Raw genomic sequence first — 11,546 nt, forward strand, 5'->3', positions numbered from 1 at the left:
TGTTGTTACAATGGAAAAGTAGAATTACCCACTCTTATTCACCCACCTCACCTGTTGATTGATTTATATAGCGACGTTACTGAAAAAAGTCAAAACTTTATACAAAATATTCGTTGATACAATATGATGTTTGCATTTACATCTATGGTTGGTAAGATTGATCATGCTATTAACTCTGGAGGTGGTCCTTATGTTTATCGAATGCATGGACAAAATCATTATATTGCAGACAACTTACAACCAGAGGAGGGCGAATTATCAAAATTTTGTCAGTTGTACATATACGATACAAATCATGAAGTCGACAACAGATTCAATGCATACGAGAAAGTATTCTTATAAGCGCATATATATATATATATATATATATATATATATATATATATATATATATATATATATATATATATATATATATATATGTATATATATATATATATCATATTATATTGCATAATATTTATATCCATTATTTTTTCCTTCTTAATGTAGTTCAAAAAAGAAAAAGTCAACATCTCCTAATTTAATGACAAATCCTTTTTCACTTGAGTTCTTGACTGTTCATGAGTTGATGGGCTTATTGGGCTTATTGGATCAAATCCAACAAAGCGTATTAGGCTTAAATTGTTGGAATGGAAAGTTAAATCAGAATCATGATTGATCCCTAAAAATTTTCAAAGGGGATCTTTATTTTTAATGTGATTATTTGTATAGCTAGCTTGCCTAGATTAGAGCTCTTTCCATGTTTATTCTTGTCTATAAATTGTAGCCTTGAATGTAATACAGATGCAGTTTTCAGTTTAAATTTCAAATTCTCCTTGTTTTCATGGTATCAGAGCTGTGCAACCTCTGCCGGCTAAAGTTGTTGGTGCCAAATAACCATTTGTGATCATCTTATTCTTGATTTTTTTTACCACCATAATGTCGGGCTCTGTTGAATCTTCAAACCCAAATTCATCTCTTTTTCCACCATCTGATATCAATCCCTCTCTTCAAATTACCCAACATAAACTTAATGGATTGAATTTCCGTGAATGGTTTCAATCGGTTCTTCTTGTCATCAGAGGGAAAGGGAAGACCGAGTACCTTACCGGTGAAACTAAAGCCCCGAACAAAAAGGATACTCACTACAAAGTATGCGAGGCAGAAAACTCCATTGTTATGGCATGGTTGGTTAATTCTATGAACCCGAATATCGGAAGAACCTATCTCTATTATAACACAGCTCATGAAATCTGGAAAGCTGTCCAAGAGATGTATTCCGATCTTGAAAATACCTCACAGTGTTTTGAGATTCGTTCAGCTCTTCGGAGTACCAACCAAGGAGGACGATCGGTTACTGAACATTACAATGTTCTAACAGAACCGTGGCAGGAGATGGATGTGTTTTACAACATAAACTGGTCATGTCCTCAAGACGGTACTCTTCATGAAAAAATGCTTGAAAAAGATAGAATCTTTGATTTCCTTCAAGGTCTCTACAAAGAACTAGACGAGGTTAGGGGCAGAATCCTTGCCACCAAACCACTTCCCACTCTTCGAGAAGTATTTGCAGAAGTTCGACGAGAAGAAAGTCGCAAGAAGGTGATGCTACATACCCCAACAAGTATCGATGTTGAAGGTTCTGCCCTTGCTGCCTACAGATCAGAAGGACAAAAGAATTCTAAGTCTTCAAACGCCAAAGTCTGGTGTGAACACTGCAAGAAGCCGTATCATACAAAGGACCAATGTTGGGGCCTTCACGGAAAGCCCACAAACTGGACTCCTCGAAGGGTACAATCCAAAACCGCATCTGCACATGTTGCAAAGACTTCACAAGAAAATAGTTCCTCTCCCAGCCCTTTTACAGCAGATCAAATGGAAGTACTCAGGTCACTCTTACAATCCACCAGTTTATCCTCCACTCCATTAGGTAATGGGGCACAACAAGGTAAACAAATACCTTCTTTTCTGTTAAAAAATGGATCATTTGAAGCATGGATTGTTGATACTGGTGCTTCTGACCATATGACTGGGAGTAAGAATTTACTAAAAGACTTTAAACCAAGCACCAATTACATTACTGTAACAGTTGCTGATGGAAAAGTCTCTTGTGTTACCGGAATAGGGAATGCTATCTATGATGATTTAAAACTAAATTCAGTTTTATATGTGCCAAATCTCCGGTTTAATTTAATTTCAGTCGTTAAACTTCTTAAAGATCAAAATTGTATAGTAACTTGTTTCCCTACACATTGTGAATTTCAGGAGCAGTCTTCGGGGAAGATGATTGGCATTGCTAAAGAATACAACGGTCTCTACTACTTCACAGGCTCTTCATCCAGGTCGCATTACCTTAAACACCTTTCTCTTTCTGTTACTTCTGAGTCTAATGTTTTGTTATGGCATCAACGTTTCAGACATCCTAGTTTTGATTACTTGCGTCGTTTGAATCCAAATTTATTCATCAATAAAGATTTTTCTGGGTTTCAATGTGAAAGTTGTGTTCTTGCTAAACAAACTAGAAATACATACCCAAGCCATGCATATCAACCATCCCAACCATTCAGTATTGTTCATAGTGATATATGGGGCCCATCCCGTAACTTGTGATGTCACTTTTTTTGAAACACAAAGTTTTTATCCCACTACATCTCTTCAGGGGGAAAACCTTAGTGAAGAAATCCATTGGGATCCCTCAATTTCCCTTCTTGTGTCATTGTCCGAGCCTATTTCTACATCCCCTTTGTTATCTTCAACACCATCAACCATTAAGGATCCTGGTCAAGGGGAAGAACCACAACAACCCACATTCAAAGTATACTCCAGAAGGCCACGACCTGGTAATTGCCAATCATCATCTCCTGAAACATCTGCTCCAGAAGAAGCTCAAACACATGATCCTGATGATATTGATGTCCCTATTGCTATTCGGAAAAGGGTTCGATCGTGTAGATACCCGATTTAAGGGTATCTTTCATACAGTAAGTTATCTTCAAAATACAAGGCCTTTCTCTCACAAGTGGATAAAGAAGTGATTCCTACAAGTATCCATGAGGCCCTACTTGATCCGAAGTGGAAGAAAGCTGTCACGGAAGAAATGAATGCCCTTAAGGAAAACAAGACTTGGGAGGTGGTCAAAACACCTGAAGGAAGAAAGATAATTGGGTGTAAATGGATTTTTTCAATTAAAGTTGGTGTTGATGGAACCATTGAAAGACACAAAGCAAGGCTAGTTGCGCAGGGGTACTCCCAGACCTATGGGATTGATTATGAAGAGACGTTTGCTCCCGTGGCAAAATTGAACTCCATTCAAGTTCTTCTCTCTCTTGCTGCTAATCTAGATTGGGAACAACACCAACTGGACATAAAGAATGCATTCCTCAATGGAACACTAGAAGAAGACATATACATGAAACTTCTTCCAGGGTTTGAAGAAAATAAGGGAATGGATCAGGTGTGTAAATTGAAAAAATTTGTGTATGGTTTGAAGCAGTCACCACGCGCATGGTTCAATAAACTGAGCTCAGTTATGAAGCAATTTGGGTACATGAAAAGTCAAGCTGATCACAGCTTATTTATAAAACAGTCTAGTGATGGTAAGAAGTCGATATTACTTGTGTATGTAGACGATATGATCATCACTGGGGACGATATTCACGAGATTGAGAACTTGAAAAGAAGGTTACATTCCATATTTAAGGTTAAGGACCTTGGAAAGTTACAATATTTACTTGGAATGGAAATTGCTCGAAGCAAGCAAGGAATATTTGTGTCCCAACGAAGATATGTTCTCAATCTTTTGAAAGAAACAGGAAAACTTGGATGCAAACCAGCAAGTACTCCTCAAGAGTGAAACTAGACATCTAAAATCAGCAATAATGACCCTCCAGTTGATCGAGAGCAGTACCAACGCCTTGTAGGTAAGTTAATTTACCTATCTCTAACATGTCCTGATATTGCATACAGTGTGAGTGTAGTAAGCCAGTATATGCATTCTCCCACAAAAAGACACTACGAAGCTGTTCAACAAATTCTACGGTATTTGAAAGGCACACCTGGAAAAGGAATATTTTTTAAGAAAAATGAACAACGAAACATTGAAGGGTTTGCTGATGCAGATTGGGGAGGCTCAACTGATGCAAAGTCAACAACAGGTTATTGTACTAAAGTATGGGGAAACATAGTTACCTGGAGAAGTAAGAAACAGACTGTGGTAGCTAGAAGCAGTGTTGAAGCCGAGTATAGGGCAATATCTCAAGGAATTTGTGAGCTAATCTGGATTAAAAGGCTGCTGGAAGATCTTAAAATAGATGTTAATGGTCCAATGAAGTTGAATAGTGATAGTAAACCTGCAATTGCAATTGTCCATAATCCTATTCAACACGACAGAATGAAGCATGTTCGAATAGACATAAATTTCATCAAGACTGAAGTAGAGAATGGTACCATCAATCTCAACTATGTACCAGCAAAGCAGCAGGAAGCTGACATGTTCACTAAAGCATTGCTAAAAACAGATTTCGAATGCAATGTTTCCAAGTTGGGAATGTGGGATATACATTCACCAACTTGAGGGGGAGTGTTGGAATGGAAAGTCAAATCAGAATCATGATTGATCCCTAAAAATCTGTCAAAGGGAATCTTTATTTTTAATGTGATTATTTGTATAGCTAGCTTGCCTAGATTAGAGCTCTTTCCATGTTTATTTTTGTCTATAAATTGTAGCCCTAAATGTAATACAGATGCAGTTTTCAATTTAAATTTCAAATTCTCCTTGTTTTCATTAAGCAATTTAGAATGACATGTGATCGATTTGGATCAAATCCAACAAAGCATATTAGGCTTAAATTGATTTGGATAAGAGCAAAGGATGGTAGGCAGTATAATATTACTACCACAAGTGAGGTGGCTGCACTCATTATAGGTGACATTGATGGTTCCGATTCACGAGATATTGTTCTGGAAACACATAATCGGCATCTTCAACGTATTAATGAGTTTCATCCTCAATGTCTTTCACTTCTATATCCTTTATTGTTCCCTTATGCCGAGGATGGATTTTGACTGGATATATTACATCGCGGTGTAGAAGAACTAGACTCCAAAGAACGAATAAAGTTGACCATGTGAGAGTTTTTTGCTTACCTATACAACAGAGAGCTAATGAAATATCTTTGATATTATGTTCCCAAAAACTCTTCCAACAATTTTTGGTTGATTCCTATACAATGGTTGGAAACGACCGCCTTAATTATATACAGTTTAACCAACCAACATTACGTGTGGTTCCTTATGGCAACTTGGTTGATGCCGCTCAAGATGGAATTGAAGATGCTTCTATGATGGGAACCATATCTTTATTCCATCTTCTTTTACTGGTTGCAACCGTTACATGCAACAAAATTACCTAGACGCAATGACTTTGGTTAAGTGGTTTGGTTATCCAAATCTTTTTTTAACCCTTACATGTAATCCTAAATGGCCAGAGGTAATTAGATTTGTTGAATCTGAGAATCTTAAACTTAGGCCCGATATTTTGACACGAATATTTAAAATAAAACTTGATTCACTAATCAGTCGATTGAAGGAAATTTTTTTTTGGGTGAAGTCGATGGAGCTATAAATCTAAAATGTCATTATTCATTATCTTTTTTATGACTTTATAATATTATGTGTTAACCAACTAATTTAATTGCCTCATACAATTGTATATACCATCGAGTTTCAAAAAAGGGGGTCTTCCACATTGTCACATACGCGTTTTTTTTAGAAAAAAAATCTGAACTTCCAAAGCCCAAAGACATAGATCGTGTTATATGTGTTGAATTGCCAGACAAGGAGCTTGAACTAGAATTGTATCGAATTGTTTGTGACAACATGATACGTGGACCATGTGGCAATGGATTTCAATTATGCCATGTATGAAAAAAGGAAAATATTCTAAAGGATTTCCAAAAGACTATACAGATCATACATATATTGACGACGATGGTTATCCGATTTACAGAAGACACAACAATGGAATTAATGTCGTGAAAAATTGAGTTTATTTGGACAACAGGTATAAAAGATTAATTTTTATTCATATGTATATTCAACTATTTATAAATTTTTTCTTTTATATGAAATGTATGTTATATTTTTTAATACATAATGTCACTAAACAAGTTACATTTAATATAATGCAACATTGAAGTTTATATAAATCATGTTTAAGTCACATAAACTATTCATACATCATGTTTTATATACATTTATATTATATCATTTAAATAATTTATATAATATAAAATTTATAATTATTATATATGTTTATTTGTTTTTCATCTGTTTTAAAATAATATTATTTTAATGTTATTTTTGACATGTTTCTTTCCTTTTTTAGATATGTTGTTCCATATAATAAGATACTTTTGAAGCAATACCAAGCGCATATGAATCTTGAATGGTGTAATCAACTTGGGTCAATAAAGTATCTTTTTAAGTATATTAACAAAGGACCAGACAGGATCATAACATCTTTTTATGACCCCGAGAATAAAAAAGCAACATAAAGAAAATAACGACTGTGATGAAATTGTTGACTCTTACAATTGTCGTCATATTTCTGCTTGTGAGGCACGCTGGAGACTTTCTGGGTATGATATTCATTATAGAACACATCCTGTTGAAAAGTTGTTGTTTCACCTTGAAGACAAACAACCTATTGTGTTTAAATCATCCCAAAGTGTTACTAATGTTGTTTCTAAACCCACTATTGTTGCTTCTCAATTTTTTGCTTGGATGAAATGTAACAAATATGATGAAAAATCACGAAAGTTATCATATGTTGAATTCCCAAGTCAATATGTTTGGAATAAATTCGATAAAGTATGGACAAGAAGAAAAACAAAGACAAAGTGACTTGGTAGAATTAATCACGTGTCTCCCAAGTCGGGTGAAGTTTATTACGTACGTATTTTGCTCAAAAAAGTAAAGGGTCCTACTTGCTTTGAAGATATCAGGACAGTTAAAGAGACCATTTATGAATCTTACAAAGATTCTTGCTACGCTCTTGGTCTATTAGACGATGATAGAGAGTACATATCTTCTATACACGAAACACATTATTGGGCCACTGCTTCATTCTGCAGGTCTCTATTGTTTATGTTAATTACATCGGATAGTCTATCCCGACCTCATCATGTTTTTAAACAGACCTATAATTGTCTTTCTGATGACGTCGTTCATAATCGTGAACAAGAAATCAGCGTAACAGATACATTTTCAAATAATCTAACTCATTTACACAAAAAAAACGTTCTAAAATTAATTGATACTAAAAATAAATAATTTCATAATTTTTTGTCTTTTCAGGCTTGAAGCTAAAACCGGAAGCAATTTTCCACCTAACGTTGTTATACATTGAGAAATATTTATTGAGTTGTGGACTGAGTCTGAAGCAAATATCCAATATGTCATTACCTGATCACGAATATATTCAAGATTCTTGCAATATGTTAATTCAAGATGAGCTTAATTATGATATGTCCGGTCTTGAAGTCGAACATCAACAACTGCATTCCAAATTAAATGTTGAGCAAAAAAAGGTTTATGATAAAACTATCAATGTTGTTAACAACAAAAAAGGTGGTTTCTTTTTCTTGTATGGTTATGGAGGAATAGAAAGAACATTTGTTTGGAAGACACTGTCTTCTGGTATTAGATCTAAAGGTGAAATTGTTATTAACGTTGCTTCAAGAGGAGTTGCAGCACTCTTGCTCTCTGGTGGTAGGACATCACATTCAAGATTTCATATACCAATCAACTTGAATGAGGATTTGGTTTGTTCTATTACACAAGGTAACGATATAGATGAACTGTTGAATAAAGCTGGACTTATCATATGGGATGAATCCCCGATGATGCACCATCATTGTTTCGAAGTAGTTGATAGGACACTTAGAGACGTTATCTTTTCATCGGACAAGAATAAACCATTTGGAGGCAAGACCATTGTATTTGGGGGTGACTTTTGACAGATTATTCTAGTAATACAAAGAGGAAATCTTTCACATATTGTCCATGCATCATTGCATTCATCAAGATCATGGCGTGAATGTACAATTTTACGTTTGGATGTAAACATGAGGCTTCAGGTCAGTTGTCCGAATAATTATTTCGAAGAGACAAATTCATTTGTTGAATGGATTCTTAAAATTGGTGAAGGTACTATTAGTGGCCCTAATGATGGTGAAGTTGAAGTTCAATTTCTAAAAGATGTTATCGTTCCCTCTATGGGTGACCATATTCATTCGATCGTACCCACCATTTATTCATCATTTTAGAACCATCTTGATGATCCATCGTATTTTCAAAATAAAGCTAGTTTGGTCCCTACAAATGAAGAATTCGAAGCTATCAATGACTACATGTTAGAACTGATGAAAGATGAAGGGAAAACGTATCCGAGTTAAAATTCTTTATGTGAGACCGAGGCACAAGATTCTTTTGAGGAATCGGTATACTCTCCAAATGTGTTGAATGGTTTTAAGGCTTCAGGAATTCCCAACCATAAACCTATACTAAAAAAAAAGTGTTCCGGTCATGTTACTTCATAATATCGACCAAACCAAAGGACTATGCAATGGTACTAGATTACATATCGTAAGGCTTGGAAAACACGTCATTGAAGCTTGAATCAATATCTGGCAGATATTTCAATGAGAATACTTATATACCTCGCATGAAGTTAACCCCGTCTAATAAACAAATTCCATTTCGTTTTCAGCTGAGGCAATTCTTCATAGTTGTTCGTTTCGCTATGACCATTAACAAAAGTCAAGGACAATCATTATCAGATGTTGGATTATACTTGCGTAGACCCGTTTTCACTCATGGTCAGTTATATGTAGTTGTTTCCCGTGTTACAAGTAAAAAATGTTTGAAGGTACTTATATGTGACGTGGAATGTCGTTCAACTAATAAAACAAAAAATGTTGTCTACAAAGAGGTCCTTCATCAATTATAGATATTTATCAATTTTAGTGTATCTTCTATACATTTCAATAATACAAATAACCATAATTTTTTAATCGTTATGTAATATCTATAGACTTTTATATGTTTTTTATGAGTTTCCCCACGTTTAATATGAGTTATAATCTAGTTTATATTATAAATTATAAGTCACAATAGGGTTATAAATGATTAGAAATAAGATAGTCGTCATACAATTATTTTTACGAGATTATGAAATTATGAGTTGAGTTTTTAATAAACTTTTATAAGATTTAGAGATAAGTATATAACCATTTCAAATTCTAAATTCAAATTTGTATCTAGTTATTATTCTTTTTTTTTTTTAAATAAAATTTCAGATTCTTAAACAAAGTTTTGACATAAATATAACTTTTTATTATTTATTAGTTGTGAGACTCAAAATAAATAAATAAATAAATATGAAGATCTAACAATTTAGAAAATTTAAATTTATAAGAAAAAAAAGAAAAATATTTAATTATTAAAATTGAAGTGTTTATTTATCTTTTAAATTTAAACTAATAATTTAAATAAATAAACAACTAATAATTGGATTCAATATAAAATTTAGAAATTATAAGAAAAATTGCATTAATGAAATAGATATATATTTATTATTACATTTAAGTATTATATGAAATTTAATAAAAAAGAAAAAACCACAAGATAACACATGAATATTTACTCTAATAAATAAAGATTTTTTTATCACATGTCACAGTCTCATTAGTTTTGTCAAAGGTATGGTTATTTGGAATTAATTTTTTTGATACATGTCATTTTTTTGAGTTTTTCTATTTCATTAAATTTTATATAATATTTTAATCTAATAATTGTAATAAATATAATAATAAATAGATGTTGACCTTTTAATTTTAAACTTCCCAAACTGAAATCCATTAGTTTTTTTTATTTATTTAAATTATTTGATAAAATTTTAAAGATAAAAGAACATTTCAATTTTAATAATTCATTATTTTTTATTTTGTTATAAATTTAAAGTTCTTAAATAATTGGAATTCATATTTAACTTATTTTTTAAAGTAACCCATATAATTCATCCAAAATTAGCACAAAATGATATGTGAGATAATGCATAAAAAAATATAACGATAAAATGATTTTTATTTATTAGGAAAGAATTTATTTTTTTCTTTTGAGATATTTTCTAGACCTATAATATAATGTAGATGTTTTTTTCTTAATTCACAAATTTCATGTAAAACATCTCTTTCTACAAGAATGGAAAAAATTTTCTTTTTCTAGACGACGAGTTTGGTCTTTTCATAAAAAGCACTTCAAATAAAACTTCTTTTACGTGAGAAAAGCTAAAGGTCTTGAGATCTTTTTATGCATCTTTTTCTTAGTATTTAAGTGTAGTCCCATCTGTCCATATTTTTAGGTCTTAAAATGCATATACATACCTATATATCTACCTTTGAATGATTCAAACTTTTAAAAAGACTCGGTCAACAAGGCTACTTTGGACATTTTACCAAACTCCCCCATTCATCATTAATTGAACCATATTAATTAATTAAAGCCATCTGCCCCAATATTTTATTAATTTATTTGTTTCTCGTGAACAATTAAGGGTGTTTGTTCTGTCGCTGGTAGAAGGAGTTTTTCACAAAATGGTGTTTTTGAAAAAAGTATTTATTATATGGGTATACTTTTCAAAATATTTATCAAATAGGTGTAGTTTTAAATTTTAATAGATTTTTTTTTTAATTTTCAGTTTTTTGTTGACTTTTCTTTTTTTCTTTTTCTCCGAATTAATTAAGGAATATAAAAAATATAAGCAACAATTAAACAACTATACCAAGAAAACATATTAATGTTTACGATAAAAAAAAAAACTTTAAACAAGAAAGAGGGTAGGAAACGTAGGAACCGAAGCAAAACATGAAGCTATTTGTGTGTGCCATTATATTCTGTATGAAGACTACACTGATTAATGTTATAGACTTATACGAGCTTCGTAATATCAATCGCTCAGGCTATAAAAGAATAACAACTGAAATGTATTTATGAAAAAAAAAAGTGGCAGTGTAGTTAGCAATTACAAAATTTCTTGCTGGATAACTGTGGTATAATTGGCAAATATGGAATAAATAAAATGAATTGAATAATAAGACACCCACAAGATTGAGTTCATAAATGTTACTTGTTGATTAAAGTTTATATTCATTAACGGCTTATCCATCACAATAAAGAAAACATATTTGATCATAAAATACATATCAAACAGCATCTGAGTGACATAAAAATGAATTTTGATTAATTTAAGTAGCATTTTCCAATTCAATATAATAAATAAAAATTAAAAAAAATCTACTTTTCAGATATCGGATATCTCACATATTATAAAATGATTATTCGAATCTGAAAATCGGACGGAATTTCAGATAATCCTGATTCGAATTTTCGGATAAGAAGCATTTGTTGGTTTATGTTCAAAAAATTGTTGGTTATAATGGTGTTTTTTTTTTAAAAAGAAAAATTGATAAACCTTAATAAAAAAAACATTAAAAAAAAGTATA

General features: G+C 32.2%; 2 protein-coding genes across 2 annotated transcripts; both read left to right on the plus strand.

The window, feature by feature from the left end:
• The first annotated feature begins 921 nt into the window (after positions 1–921).
• LOC145050498 (uncharacterized) lies at positions 922–4,555 on the plus strand. Its single transcript, XM_078998739.1, has 4 exons — positions 922–2,484; positions 2,642–2,920; positions 2,987–3,831; positions 3,949–4,555. The coding sequence occupies exons 1-4, from the start codon at positions 922–924 to the stop codon at positions 4,553–4,555; spliced, it is 3,294 nt and encodes a 1,097-aa protein (XP_078854865.1).
• Positions 4,556–5,460: 905 nt separating this feature from the next.
• LOC145050499 (uncharacterized) lies at positions 5,461–8,000 on the plus strand. The gene is made up of 2 exons (XM_078998740.1): positions 5,461–5,470; positions 7,339–8,000. The coding sequence occupies exons 1-2, from the start codon at positions 5,461–5,463 to the stop codon at positions 7,998–8,000; spliced, it is 672 nt and encodes a 223-aa protein (XP_078854866.1).
• Positions 8,001–11,546: the final 3,546 nt, after the last annotated feature.

The sequence above is a fragment of the Lactuca serriola genome, chromosome 5 (assembly GCF_051521515.1).
Source record: "Lactuca serriola cultivar US96UC23 chromosome 5, Lser_US96UC23_V15, whole genome shotgun sequence".
NCBI lineage: Eukaryota > Viridiplantae > Streptophyta > Magnoliopsida > Asterales > Asteraceae > Lactuca > Lactuca serriola.